This window comes from Aulonocara sp. 'chitande type north' Nkhata Bay, linkage group LG23 (assembly GCF_057382095.1).
Source record: "Aulonocara sp. 'chitande type north' Nkhata Bay isolate Kocher_YH1m ecotype deep benthic linkage group LG23, A_spYH_male_GT1.1, whole genome shotgun sequence".
Classification (NCBI taxonomy): Eukaryota; Metazoa; Chordata; class Actinopteri; order Cichliformes; family Cichlidae; genus Aulonocara; species Aulonocara sp. 'chitande type north' Nkhata Bay.
In genome coordinates this window covers 29314165-29330184 of record NC_141365.1, presented here as the reverse complement: position 1 = coordinate 29330184, position 16020 = coordinate 29314165, and the positions used below count along the sequence as shown (strand labels likewise).

The following is a 16020-nucleotide window of genomic DNA, read 5'->3' as shown; positions in this document are numbered from 1 at the left end:
CACGTAAGTAGCAAGAAAAAAAGAGAAACAAAGCCTCTTTTGTCCAATTTAGGCCCCTGTTTGACATGTGCAAGTATATCATTATGTCCTCTAAATCGAATTTATGCTGTCTTTGTTATCACATAGACAGAAAGCTACCTTCAGCAATTTCTTTGCCACAAGAGGTCGCCACATGTAGCTACACAGGTTCAATTTGGCAGGTTGAGTTTTACGCCCTTCCTGATGTAACCCCATCTCTGGCTGGAATTGAACCAGCAGCCTTTCGTTTGCCAAGCAAATGTTTTAACCACTACACCAGAGTTTAAAAAAAGAAGCCTGAAAGTGAATATTTAGAGCAGCCTGAGCTTTTGGCTCTTAGCGATTATTTGCCCATGAGCTTATTATTTGAATATTTGGCCATGTTTAATAATCTGAACATGCCAGCAGTGTATATGAAGTATGTTTCAGAAAATAGGAAAAAGCAAGAGAGGTCCACGTGACTGTTGTGTCCCACGACAGTCACATCCAACTTAGTTCTTTATTTTAGTGATTTAAGTCTGATTTAAGGTGTTAAGTGTATTGCTCTGTGCATAAGGAGAAAAAACTAAAGCAAACAAACTGAGAAACTATGCACGGCTTAATGTTGAGGATCATTTTCAATCAGTCCAAAATGAGCAGAGGGAGAATAAGATAACGATATTAGGTAGGTAGCCGTAAAGAGGTAGGTAGCCGTGATAGATCAAAACCAGAAGAGAGAGACAGAGAGTGCAGAGGAGCTGAGTGATACAGTGCACCAGCTGGACCGTACGTGCCAGCTCATAGTGTGAGAGTTGCTGACATGTGAGCTCAGCAGTCAAATTTGTAGACAGGACAGGGCACCGAGACTGTGACGAAATGTTCCCAGCAATACAATGATCGCACGGCAAGCCACACAAAGCACTCAAAGTGATGATGCAAACTGGCTGTGAGTGTTCAAACCTACTAAACATCACAGAGATAAGCTTGGAAAATTAGGTCCAGTGCTCTGACTGTCTACTAAAGGCACTGAAAGACTTGGATTCATGTAAGTTTAATGTGACATTTGTGCCCAAAATGTTGGTTTTAAGTGGTCAGAATCAGAATACTTTAGTAACCCCACAGAAAACTATGTAATTTGATAATATGTAAGATTTTCATGTAATTTTTTTTTATGTAAGTACAATATAAAATGGCAAATTTCATGATATGCATTCACTTTATATCAAGCATGTTTTCTTTAATGATTGAATATTTGAATAAATAAACCTTTTATTTTACATATTTTTGTTGTATTTTACTCTAAATTATGAATAATCCTTTTTTTAGTGTACAATCTGGTAGTATGTTCCTTCTCCAGTAGGTAACAGCACCGTGGAGCCAAGATGGGCTGCGTTATTGTATTTCTGACTACTTTTTTCAAGTAACTAGTAATGTAAGGGATTACTATTGCAAAAAAAAAGTAATTAGATAACTGTTACTTTCCTGTAAACACGCTGCGTTACTGCGTTAGTAAACCATCGTGATTTTGTTTGTGATAGCATCTCATGACACTGACATAAGCGCGTGCGATGCCCGTCGCAGCAACAGACATGTGTAGATCAACAATGGATAATATGGAGTGCGGGAGAGAGTACGACCATGCAGCGTTTAAAGCTTGGAAGTACTGACATTACTTTGACTTTCCGTAAAAAGTGACAAAAACATTAGCGTCCGCTGTTCACTCTGCGGGGGAAGAAAACTTCTTTCCTCAGCGTTTCAAATCCGAGCAAGCACCCAGCAAGCCGCCACATGAATGTGAAATTCACAGATCACCCCGCTGACATGACCGCTGCGACAGGACTCAGTGCCGCTGGATCTTTGATTTTATTTATTTATTTTTTTGTGTTTTACTTGCATCTATTTGAAAGAGTGAGTGTAAACACAAATCATAATTTTATTTTATATGCTGGAATATGCAGAAAATAGGTTTAAATGTTCAACAATTTCTTAATTTCAAAGACAGTTGCATATATAAATTTTGCTTAATGCAATGTGCATAAAATTAAAAGATTAAAACTAATAAAACATTTTTTAAAAAGAGGCTTTCCATTTGATTATGCATAAAAAAATAGAACTGGGCTGAAAGTTTTATTGCTTCTATTGCTACGTATTTAGGTTGTGTATTATGTTTTTAAAAAGTAACTAATTAACTAAGTAACTAATTACTTTTGAAAATAAGTAATCAGTAAAATAATGGGATTACTTTTCTGGAGAAGTAATCAGTAATTGGTAACTAATTACTTTTTTCAAGTAACTTGACCAACATTGGTGTGAAGAAACAAAAAAATTTAGACAAGCAGACTGTTAGACAGTCCATGATTGTGAAATGTCTTTGACAAAGACACTAAATCTTATGTGCTTTCATGCAGCAGTATCTGCTACATGCTACCTTTTTCATTCTGACTACTTCACTTCATAGCCTGCACTTAAAGTAGCTGCATTACACTGCACTGACAAGATGTCACCATGTGGGAGTTGGAAAAACTGATGTTGAAGATGTGACAGATGGGACTGATCTTTTCTTTTTTCCCAGATATATAACTTATGCCTCGCATGCCTTGCTGCGTGAATTTATGCTGACAAGACCAGTCACCCTGAGCAAAACTGTCTCAGCCAAGTGTTCTAATTTTGGAAGTGATACAGAGCTGCAAAAGCAGCAGTATCTTTACAGCTAAATGACTTTTTACAGCGCCGTCACGGCCTCGGTCTTCTGTTCAATCAGCTGTTAAGCATTGGCTTGGAAATATTTACCTTCCCAAGCATTTCTGCAGATTCAAAAATCCATACAGAATGACTGACACCAGCATTTTAAAAATCTTGTAAACAAGATATGAGGTCTTTATTTTCAGTCAAAAGACATTTCTACTAAAAGTGAGAATTTACAGTATTGAAGCAAAAACCACGTCACACACTTATTTATCTGCAGAACAATCCACACAGTGACTTTAATATCATTGTGCTTATTTGTACAGCATTATAAAATCAGCATAAAACCAAGAACTTGTCTACTACCAGAGACTGAAAGTTTAAAGCTGACATCTACTTGATTTTTGTTGTATTATTATTATATCATTGCGCAGGTTGTATATGCCAAAATAGCAAGTTGTCAAACTAGTGATACAACCAATAAGTGGCAGGCAGTTCGTGTAGACAGTCTACTTAAAGTCTTGAAGGATATGTTCCCCAGTCTATCAGGAGGTTTTCTGATTTTAGTTACAGGTGCAAAATACAAGAATAATATACAACGTCCCTAAAAAATAAGAATATTTCGTTTTCAACAGGCTTTTGACAGATTCCTAAAATATTTGTGTTTTTGTGCTTTCATGCCAGACACCCTAATAAATTTGTTAAGAACTGTATAGCATATATATTCTGTAATGTTCAGCTGTGCAGCAGAGAGAATGCAACAAGCTAATTTTAAGTGTTTCCCAGTGAGGCTCTGCAGACATAGAAGATGGGCTGACTATATGAAACTTAAAACCCAATCTCGGCTCTTGGAACTTGGGTCGACAGTTGTTTTGTCTAAATGCACTTTTAATAAGTAGGATAAGGTTTCAAGACAATAAAGATTAACAAGATTATTGGTGTAGTATTTGTGCAAATCACCGGTTGGTCTTACTGAATCAGTTATATATCATTAAAGCTTTAAAATCCCTCATCATGATGGCTTCTTTTGATAGGAACAATGTGTTTAAGCTCCTTGTGATTACCTTCACCGAGGTCCATGACGGCCAAGACGGCACTGCACCTTGCCTCTCCCAGCTCATTGGTTGCCACGCATGTGTACAAGCCAGCATCACTTGTGCGGCAGTCTCGTATCCAGAGACCACCCGAGTCCTGGGCTTCCGATGGAGATAAGAGCTCATCGTTGCGGTACCAGGCCAGCGAAGGTGTCGGATGCCCCAGCACTGACACCCTCAGTCGGATATCACAACCTGTTCCCACTGCTGCTTTACGGAGCTTACGCACAAAAACCGGAGCTGCTGGTTCTTGGATATTAGACCCATTTTCTGGAACGTGGTCAATGCTGATTTTGGCCCTCTTGGAAGGGATGTTCGAACTGGAACTGGAACTTGAACCGTGGCTTTCTGCCATCTTGACTTCTTAAAGACTTTTTAATTAACTGTACTTCTTATCTGGCAATTGACTGGGTTATCAAGATGAACTGCATTTATTGAATGCCTCTTCTGAAAGACTCCATTAGTTTAGATGTCTCTGGGCTCACTGGGAGTGCATAGGGGGTTTGAGCTGGGATGTTGCACCAGGAACTGAAAAAAAACCAGAGTATATTTATCACACTGACATCAAAGTTATCTACCGATCCCAACATGCCAAAAAAACCCAAATAAACAAACAAAAAAGAGATATTTTTACTCTGTAATATGTATAAAATGTATTATTTTGAAACTGGTTATTAAAATGGCTTAAAAGAGGCTGATTGTACCCTTTGTAATGTCTCTATATACCAAGTGAAAGTAAAGTCATTATAAGTGACAAAAAAGCATCCTGGTCTTCAGTGCAAACCTGAATATTGTTGCAGCAGAGCCTATGAAATTGTGAGAAGCCCAGGTTTACTACGGGCTTTAGTGGGAAAACTGAGCTTGTTAATGTGTTTTAACCCAAACTGTGACCTTTCCTTATAACCCCAATTCCCCCCAAAAATTGGATGATGTGAAAAATGTAAATAAAAACAGAGTGCAATGATTTGCAAATCTCAAAAACCCATATTTTATTCACGGCGGAGAACAGAAAACATATGAAATGTTTAAACTGGGACATTTTAGTATTTCATACAAAATATTAGCTTATTTTGAAGCAGCAACACAAAAGCCTGGAAAAATAAGTGGAACTAACAAGCAGCTGCTGGAGGCACATTACCATAGTAACATGTTTGTAACATGAATAAGTTTAATGTAAGTAAGTTAAGTAAAGACGGGCAGAGGAGAATAATAATGTTTATATTATTATTATTTTATCATTATTATTATTAATAATAATAATAATGATAGTTTTACATGTTTCTCAATGTAAAACTGTAAAGATTGTGAATATTTCATCATCTGCAGAACATAACATCATCAAAAGATTCAGAAGAGCTGGAAAAATCTCTTTGTACAAAGGCTGAAAATCAATACTGGATGCTCATGATCTTCAGGTCCAAAAAAAAGTGAGGATTCTGCCTTAGAAATCACTGCAGGGACACTTTCAGCAGTCACTGTATGTGTATGTCATTATTGTATGTCCTCTCATTTTGGCACCCGTGCCACGAAACTGATGAACCACAGAGAAGTCAAGCTGTGGTAGCCGGGAGGGAGAACCAATTTTAGAACCTTTTTGGATGCCACTAGTGGGTCTTAGACTAAACAACAGCCTGTAGCTTGAAGAGTGGTACAAGTTGTCAAAGGACTGTGACGCCAAAGGTCGTGATTTGGTTTCCTTCACCTACCTGCAGTTAATGTTGGCAATTTTTTTCTAAATGATAATAATACTAATCAAATGAGGGAAAAATTCATTCAATTATTCAATTATGACAATAAAATGACATTTTTTTGCCATTTAAAGGGCAGAATTTCATAAGCCTGTGTAGGAAAAATTGTAGTGATCACTCCAGATGACAGCAAGTGGAGAAGCAAAATTAAAGAATAGCTGGCGTATTTCTTTCATGTGTTAATGTATGATGTTTCATATGCTGATCCAAGGAGTCGCCTAAAATAGGCTATATAATAGAAAGTAATGCACCTTACCTCTCTCTTGCCATCAAAGCCGACAAGAATCCCTTTGGACATCCCCGCAAAGTCCATGTTAAGGTAACAAGATCCATGGAGCAAAATGTTTCATCTCAAATCATTTGCTAAAGCCCGTGTCTCTCAGTGTCCTCAGCGAGCACGGGCTGTAGGTGTAAGGCCACCCTAGATCATGTAGCATTAGCAGCCACGGCCATGGTCCCTTTCAACAGCTTGAACCCTGGTGAAGGTGAGACAGAGACAGATCCCTTTTTTCCTAAATGTCAAACGACTCAGGCCTTCCGGTCTTGTGTTTTTACCATTAAAAGAAAATGTAAGTGCTTTTTAAAATCGACACCCTTAACCTTTTTAGGCTTTAATGTTCTCAAGTCGGTTCGTGTTATCTGTCTCCTTCTCTCCCTTGTCACTGCTTCACTCCCAACTCCTGCAGGTCGGGAACGACAGCTGCACCACCACAGATAGGTCACATTTCCTAGCCTGCAATGTATAACCTATTCTCACACACACACACACACACACGCACGCACGCACGCACGCACACACGCACACAAACACACACACAAACACACACACACACACACACACACACACACACACACACACACACACACGCACACAAACACACACATGCATGCTCAAAGCACTCACACTCCAAGCCCTTTAGATAATGTTATCAAGCATTGTGTGTGTGTGTGTGTGTGTGTGTGTGTGTGTGTGTGTGTGTGTGTGTGTGTGTGTGTGTGTGTGTGTGTGACCGACCGTTGGAATTGCTATAAAAAGAAAGTCTAAGAATAAAGACAGGAGTGATTCATAGAACTGTAGGGCAGTGATATAACGATACAATCTAAATGGGAGGAATATTTACTATGTTTGTTTAACTGAAGCATAGTGAGCAGCTGTAGGTTTTGTAGAGCTTTTATAAAAATAGTTCTAAGTTGTTGTGGCTTGTTTTTCACTCGCTCCATCTCTCTTTTATTTTGGTAAACTTCCATTCACTGATCAATATTTCAATAAGAATTTGGGCTTTAAATTCAAAGCAGTGCTTGACCAGTTTTTACAGACACATTTGAATGACAGCCTGGATAGCTAAGTTAGTGTGACAGTGAGCAAGGTGCGTCCCTAGACGACACCATATTCAGTACCACTGTAGGTACGTCTGTTTAACTCCTCTTAACCCAAATATATAATCAGCCAATCACATGGCAGCAACTCAATACATTTAGGCATGTAGATGTGGTCAAGATGAGCTGCTGAAGCTCAATCTGAGCATCAGAACGAAGAAGAAAGTTCAATTAAGCGACTTTAAATGTGGCATGGTTGTATTTTATAAACAGCCATCTCTAGGGTTTCAGACCACAGAGAATGGCCTGAAAATAACCATTGAGCAGCAAGTTTGTGGGAGAAATTGCTTTATTGATGACAGAGGTCAGAGGCGAATGGGCTGACTTCTTTAAGCTGATAGGTGCTGTATGCAACAGTAACTCAAATAAGCAGCTCGTTACAACTAAGGTATACAGAAGAGCATCTCAAATGCCACAGAAGACCACACTCCTGTAGACTAAACAGGAAACTAAGGGACTTAGAGAAGATTTGAAAAATGTCGCCTGAGTCTCAATTTCTGCTTCAACATTCAGATGGTAGAGTCAGAATGTGCTGTAAACAGATTTATTCTGCTTGTATCAACAGTTCAAGCTGCTAGCGGTGTAACGGTGTGGGGGATATATTCTTGGCACACTTTGGGCCCTTTATTACTAAATAAGCATCATTTAAATACCACAGCCTAGTTAAGTATTTTTGCTGACCATGTCCATCCTTTATGACCACAGTGTTCCAGCAGACTAACACACTATGTCACAAAGCTGAGATCAACTCAAACTGGTTTCTTGAACATGAAGATGAGTTCACTGTAAATGACCAACAGAGTCACCAGATCTCAGTCAAATAAACCAGCTTTGGGATGTGGTGAGACTGTGTACACCCATGAGATTCTCATCATGGGTGTACAGCCAACAAATCTACAGCAACTGCATGATGTTGTCATGTCAACATGAACCAAAGTCAAAAAGTCGTTATATAAAGTAGAGCGTCTGATTTACCATCCATCTGCTTCAAATGTGTCAGAGGAGGACTCCAAGGCCACCGCAGCACAAGACACTACATTTGTTCTGTCTGGACTGGCTCCTTTTATTCCCTCTTTTCAATCAGTGGTCATTATTACAGAGTACTCAGGAGTCCATAAAACCAAGAAGAAGGAGAAAATAAATGGCTTCTCCTGAAAAACTCCTGCAAATACTGTGCTGTTGCTGTGGAAACAGTCACCGAGAGACTTGATAAGCTACATGATTGTAATCAAACAAAAAGGTCAGGTAAAGTAATAATACAACATAAGAAAAGATGCTCACATTTCCTTTACAAACAAAAATAGTACATTCAGAATTTACTTTTATAGTAAAACATATAATCTTACTATCACATAAAGAATCACATTCATAAATGAGCATTATTCAGGAAGGGAATAACTTCCTAATACCTTCATGATTATAATGCTATTATTCAATGAAAAAGCTACATTTAACCACAAACTAGAATTTGCTCAACAATTATCATTGCAAACTTAAGTCTCCATATGTCCAGTTGATTATGAGCTCAGCCATTAGCTTCTGCGATTCCAAATAGCTCAAATAACCAATATGAAAGCAATAACTGGTGTATCTCAGTATTTCTCTGTTTTGTCTGTCGTACCTCCATGTCAGTTTGATCTCTCTTTACTGTCGCCAATCTAGAGAGAGAATGTGGAGAGGTGACTTGAACTGGTATCGAGCTGAGTGAAGCTGGAAGGTCACCTGTCAATTGACCATAACTTACCAACCATAACTAGCCTAATAGTTAGGTGTGTTAACATGGTCTATGTGTTAACAAGGAGCTGCTGCTGTGCTGACAGACCCCTAAAGTCTTTCAGTTTGCCTACAGTCACAGAAACTTCAAGATCTTTCTATTAAATTCAACAATGAAATCTGCTTAAACTGAATATGGCCAAGGTGTTGGAATCTCCGCTTTTAGTAACGTGATACACACACACACACACATATATGTATATATATATATGTATATATATATATATATATATATATATATATATATATATATATATATATATATATATATATATATATATATATATATATATATATATATATATAAATTCATGTATATTTTTATACTTAAATTATATATTGTAAGCTTGAATAATCTTTGTTTTAGCAAACCTACTGAGAGGAATTGTTCCATGTTAAAAAATAGATAAATAAAATTATATTCTCAATTGCTATTTAGCATACCCTAAAACACCTTTTTGGCTTGCCACATTATAAACCAAAGCAATGTTTTATTTTCTTATGAATACATTTTTGAGCCATCAAGGGGAAAATAATAACAATAAAAAAAAAATAAAAAAATAAAAAAGGATACAAAGCAGGAAAAGCCCTTTCTTATTTCTTATTTCTTATTCTGTCAACCATCGCTTAACCTGTCAGATTCTGTTTTTTAACTTCGCATCTCTATTAAGAACACCGGCAGTGATGATCTTTGTTTATTGATTTATTTACACACTGATTTACTGATTTAATTTTTTGTTTTGTTTAATTTTTTCCGCTCCATAATGTGGCAGCTCCTATGAGTCCTTATATGTTTTGTATTTTTTTATATTCAGTCCCTTAATTTTCCCATCAGGCTACATCTGACTCTTGACCTTTCTCCTGTATAATCATGAGTAAAACGCTCTGTTAGCTGTTTACTCACCAGCTTTCCAAGCTCTATGGCTGGGACTAAATACACAAGGCAATATTGGGATGGATTAGATGGTTTTTATAATTTGTTTCGTTTGCAAATAAAGTATAAGCTAATACTAATACTGTTTGTAAATGTAATTCATAGAGCAGGTTTGTATTCAATGAGTTTATGCTGGTTTATTACTAGAAACTACATTTCAATGTTAGTTATACTGTCATTGAATTTTACTAATAATTATAATCACAACTTTGAGCAATTTTCATCATTTTTCTCTTGGGTGGCTGCATGTAGTACTATTTTTCACCTTCATCTAACAAGGGAAAAAAGACACAAATGCCTTCAGGGTTGTGTCAGGAAGGACATCTGGCATAAGAACTGTCCAGATCAAACATGTGGAGCCACCTGGTGATCCTGTGTGAGTAAGGGAGCACACCATTTTACATACCTGTTCTTGTAAACTGCACTTGAACAATGTTCTACACATACAACTTGATTCATCGACTGATATTGTGGTAACAATGTTTTAAAGTGCCAGGTATTGTCACTAAGACACATTCTACAGCTTCACCTGCTGGATGCTGATGCATCACAAGCATGTTCAGACAGTGGAATCTCTCCCAGTGGTGGAGTGAAGCCAGGTACATTTAATCAGCTACAACACTGTAAGTGCAGTTCTGAAGTATTTGAGGATTGCCATTTTATGCTTATGTTATCATTCAGATCTAAGTTGTCAGCAGTTCACCAAAGAGTCATTTTTAATTTTTAGATCGTTTTAATAAAATCATTGTTGGAAGCCTAATCAGATCAAACTACCCCGTACTTTGTGTTGTAGAACTTTTCATTCTTCTCTCAGTCATTAATCATCTCATAAAACCTCACACTGAGAGACGCACTGGAGGGATCATGTCTGCTTTAAGCACCACTGGCCAACATTATCAGACTGGGAAGGGATTTTGCAGTGGTAAGTAGAAAAAGCTCTACTTCACTCTACTTCAGCAATTTAATAATGCATACAGATGAGCGATAGCATCATCGTATAGTGCAGTTCATCAGTCAAAAGGCATTTTTTTTTATAAAAAATGATGACACTTTTAGTCCGTTTTGATGATAACTCCCATCCCAATTCCTGAAAGGTTTAATAGAAGTAAAAAGAAAAGAATGCAATAATTTCAAAATCCCATAAATCTATAGAAAACATATCAAATGTTTAAACTGAGAAAACGTAGGATTTAATGGGGAAAAAAAGGTCATTCTGAATGTGATGGCAGTAACTCATCAACAAACTTTCCTACTATTTAACATCCCCTCTTCTTTTAACTACAGTTTATAAACATCCAGTACCAAATGGCCAGTTTAGTACAATGTTGGGCCCTTTGAGAGGTGCCAAGATCCACAACTGGTCATTAGCACACCACTCCCGGAGTTGTGGCATACATGCCAGTACTACAATTGTAAGCCCCTATTCTTAGATAGACAGCGTCATTAGCCACTACCTATCTGTTAACAGTTTGTTTGTCTCACTCTCCATGCATGTGAATCTGCTAGGATTGGTGCTAAAAGATGTGATTTACACATACATGTTTCTATCAGACCACTTAAAGTCTGCTTTCATGCGCATTATAATGTTAAAGTTTGCCTATTTACTTAATGTGTAACTGGGCTATGAGACTACGGTATATAGGAACTATATGTGTGTTTGGCTGTTATATTGTCTGCTGTCTAAACATATATATATCGTTTTTTTAAGGGATTCTTATAGCAAAACTAAATGCTTACAAACCCACTCTTTCATTTAAATGAACACCACATCAGGGCTGTTTTCACTTAGGGGTTTTATATTGAGGTCATATGATGTGTGAATGAGGACCCAAATCCAGACTGGTGTGACAGAGCTAATAAACAGAAAATAAACCTTTACTCAGGGGCATCAGAAAAGGCCAAGTGCAGCCATAAAACAAAGCCCATAAATCCAAACAGAGAAACAACAGTGGAAAACAGAATCAGCAGCACAACACAACAGAGAGTTAAGGTAAACTGAGGCTTTAAATACACAGACACTGATGGCTGAAGACACAGCTGAGGAACAAAACACACTTAAACTAAATCAGATTGAGAAGACAAGTTAAGTAAAACTGAATGTAGTACACAAAAATGTTTGTGGTTTTTCTTGTAAGTGTTTAAGTCCTGATCCAGTTGGCCTGCTACCTCAGATGGTTAGAGTGTGGTGCTGATAATGCCGAGGTCCAAGGTCAATCCCCAATGACAATGGGGATCCCCAACGTCTGGGCAGAACTGCCCAGACGTTCAGAGAGAATTCAAGAAATGTGTGTTACCTCCTCCGTTATAGGAATTCCATGTTGTTTGCACAAATACCTGTGGTACCATGTTTTCAGTGCACAATTCTGTATCTCATTTACACCTTACAACCATAGATGTGATTAGACTACAAATCTGAAATCTATCAGGCCTACTTATTCTACCAAAAATAAATAAACAATTTGATGTAGGTCACGTTTCTCCCATGTGTCATGTTCTAAAATCAAAAGTAGTCCCACATGAGTGAATATCAGACATGCATCCACTGCTATTTGTTGAGTACAATAATATAACAAATGTGGATAGAGATGTAGATCTAGCCATCTGTAGGTTGGATAGTAATGGTTGTTAAAGTGCTGGCAACACTGAAGTCATGGGTGGAGGCTTGATATTGGTTGGTACAGCTTTGATTTTAGTATCAAATGGGTTTCCAGCTCCAGTATGACAGGAACAAAGTTAATGTTGTTTGAAGTAGTTGAAGACATTAACAACAGTATTGCTGTTTTTGTCCTCCCTCCACTTTAACTGTGGTGCAAGAAAAGCCCGAAACTTTTTGTTTGTTTCTTGGCAGTCAAAATCCAAACCCATAATAAGATAAGGTAAGATACATTAACTTAGTCACACACTTGAGAAATATGTTTTGTTACAGCAGAAAGTGGACAGTGCAAGGTCACAGTAGCAAAAATTAAGAATAAACACTGGAATAGGATAAGATAATAAGATACACAATAGAATAGAATAAAATACTATATACAACAGAATAAAATACAATGCTGTCAGAAAAAGAGAATTGCACTTAATAAAATTGCACATGTGTGGATGTGTGTGTTTGGTCAGCTGCGAAGTCTTTGTTGTGGAGTCTGACAGCAGTGGGGAGGAAAGACCTGTGGAATCTCTCCGTCCCACATCGTGGGTGCCGCAGCCACTGAAGGAGCTGTTCAGTGCTGTTCAGCTGTTCAGTGCAGTCTCCTGCATGGGGTGGTGATGTCACTCACCACCTCCACTGAGTCCAGAGGGCATCCTAGAACAGAGTTGGCCCTCCGGATAAGCCTGTTCAGTCTCTTCCTGTCCTGAGCAGAGATGCTGCCGCCCCAGCAGGCCACACAGTAAAAGATGGCTGAGGCCACCACAGAGTCTTAGAAAGTCTTCAGGACTGGGCCCTTCACTCCAAAAGAGGTGAGTCTCCGCAGCAGGTACAGCCTGCCCGGCCTATTCTTGTAGAGGGCATCTGAATTATGAGTCCAGTCCAGTTTATTGTAGCTGTCCACAGCCTCAATGTCCATGCCTTGAATGTTTAGTGGATGCAGTGGAGGATGTTTGTCCCTGCGGAGGTCTACCACTTGGTTTTACTAATACATTTAATACATTCTATTGCCAAAAGCATTCACTTGTCTGCCTTTACAGACATTTGAACTTGAGTGACATCCCTTTTTTAATCCATAGGGTTTGATATGATGTCGGCCCTCCCTTTGCAGTTAGTACAGCTTCAACTCTTTTGGGAAGACTTTCCGCAAGATTTAGGAGTGTTTGGGGAAATTTTTCTCTAGAAGCACGTTTGTGAGGTCACAGACCGGATGAGAAAGCATGGCTCACAGTCTCCACTCTAATTCATCTCAAAGGTGTTCTTTCAAGTTAAGGTGAGGACTCACAGGAAGGGGCCATCATCAAACTGTTCCCACTAAGTTGGGAGTCTGAAATTGTCCAAAATGTCTTGGTATGCTGAAGCATTAAGAGTTCCTTTCACTGGAACTAAGAGGACGAGCCTAACTGCTGAAAAACAACCCCACGCCATATTCACCCCCTCCACCAAACTTTACACTTGGCACAACGCAGTCAGACAAATACTGGTCCAATGGCAACCACCAAACCCAGACTGGTCCATTGGATTGTCAGATGGGGAAATGTGATTGATCACTCCAGAGAATACATCTCCATTGTGCTAGAGTCCAGTTGTGCAGTGCTTTACACCTCTGCATCCGACGCTTTGCATCACGCTTGGATGCAGCTGTTTCCATGGAAACCTATTCCAAGAAGCTCTCTATTCTTGAGCTAATCTGAAGGCCACGTGAAGCTTGAAGGTCTTTAGTGATTGACTCTGCAGAAAGTTGGCGACCTCTGTGAGCATCATGCTCTACCACTTTGTGCTATGCCTAGGCATGTGTAGGTGCTTGATTTTAAACATGGAAGTGATGTGAACACCTGAACTGAGTGATTTGGATGGCTCGGTGAATACTTTTGGCAATATAGTTTACCTCAGAGTGACTTACACTTGAGAAAGAGTGAGAACATCACTTCATATCATAAAAGTTTCCAAAGCATCCACTATTTCGTACTGTTCCTTCTAGTTACTGGTGTAGCTATAAATCCAATGCTGACAAAGGTCTGGATTCCTTTATTGTCATTATGAGCACACAAAAACACAAAAAATCTCACAATCAAAACAGAACCACGTTAAAAGACTATAGTATAACTTTCTGTTAAACAATGAATAATGAAATAAAGTAATAAAAAAAGATGGTATAGCACTGAATAGAACATTAAATTAAAAAAATGTATATATATATATATATATATATATATATATATATATATATATATATATATATATATATATATATATATATATATATATATGCACGAAAACAATCTGTATGGCTTACGTGTGCTCAGCTATTGTATTTTCCATCTATTTATGATGTGCATTTGAATTTAACTGTCAAGCTGTTAATGATCTGATTTCCAGGCTGTGATACTTTTTGCCTGAAGGGAGGAGAATAGTCTGTGACGGGGATGAGCAATGTCCCTCGTGATCCTTTTTGGCCTTGTCAGGCAGCGTTGTTGCACTAAGCCCCCAACAGGTGGCAGTAAGACCCCAACAATCTTCTCAGCAATCTGCCTTTCTGTCTGAGACACCGTTACTCTCATACCACAGAGACACAGACAGTGTGCTGCACATTCTATGTGGTGCCTCAGTAGAAAGTGGTGATGACAGATGGGTTAAGATGAGTTATTTTTAACCTCTGAGGAAAATGCAGGAGCTGGTGAGATGTGCAGGCTCCTGGTTAGATTGTTGGTCACATACTCGACTATCGCCACAGCAATGTCAGTTATGTAGATCGGGCTGTGCATGGGCTGCTTTTGAACACCAGATTAAAAAACAAAAAAACCCAAAAAAAAAACAGGTTCCATTCTGCAAAAAGTCTCACCTCCTCCTGTAGTCTCTGTCATTGCTGTCTTTGATGAGATGTTCCACTGTTGTGTCATCCACGTAATTTGTGATGTAGTGATTACTGTACTTTTCACCACAGAGGTGGGTCATCATGGTGAAAACGGGGGATTCGTGACATGTCCCTTTGTAGAGCCTGTACATAATGAAATGGTGCTTGATTTCTTATGTACTCTCTGCTCAAATTGAGGTCTATCCGTCTGAAAGACCAGTGTCCATTTTTCCAAGGGGGTGATTCAGTCCAACTCGGCCTAGTTTGGTGATCAGATGCTGAGGGATTATCGTGTTGAAGGCTGAGCTGAAGTCAAGAAAGACCTTTCAGACCTGTGCATTTTCCTTCTCCAGGTCTTCCAGGGTTAATCGAAGAGGAGTGGATACAGCGTTATCAGTGGAACGGGTTGTGATGGGGTGACGGGGTACAACGGAGGTTCTGTGATCATGTCTTTCAAAGCGTTTCATTGTTGTGGGTGTAAGTGCTACTGAGTGATCGCTGTGATTTTATACAATTGTTAACCATTCCTCGCCGTCAGTCCCCTGACCGTGGTCGGGAGACGCGAGGGGAGATGCTTCCTCCAGGGCCGAAGTTTGTCCTCCTTCGGGGTTAACTCCCTTCACTTTTGTGGAGTAGTGAGACAGACAGAAATCAGCCGAGGCACCGGAGAGTACTGAAGAGATGAGGCTTTAATAACAGTACTGCACACTTCGACAACACACTGCATAGCCTGTAGCCCGTTAGAACGCTGCTCCCGGTCTCCCTCTCTACCCATGACACACTCTCTCTATTTTTCTCTTTCGCTCCCCGCGTTTCCTTCACGCGCATGCTCACACACACATCACATACACTCCTTACTGCACCCAGTCACACACAAGACGGCAATTCCTGCAACACCATGCTGACACAACGGCCCG

The 16020-nt window shown here is 39.0% G+C and overlaps 1 protein-coding gene across 2 annotated transcripts in view; it reads right to left on the bottom strand.

Moving 5' to 3' along the window:
• The window catches only part of LOC147302060 (striated muscle preferentially expressed protein kinase-like), a 59663-nt gene extending 53451 nt beyond the window's left edge, over positions 1-6212 (bottom strand). For both annotated transcript variants that reach the window (XM_086283672.1, XM_086283673.1), the window contains exons 1-2: positions 5781-6212; positions 3747-4304 (exon numbers count right to left, since the gene is read on the bottom strand). In XM_086283672.1, the coding sequence (XP_086139798.1) occupies positions 3747-4131 (385 nt within the window). In that variant the 5' untranslated portion in view covers positions 4132-4304; positions 5781-6212. The remainder of the gene's footprint in view (positions 1-3746; positions 4305-5780) is intronic.
• Between the last annotated feature and the right edge of the window lie 9808 nt (positions 6213-16020).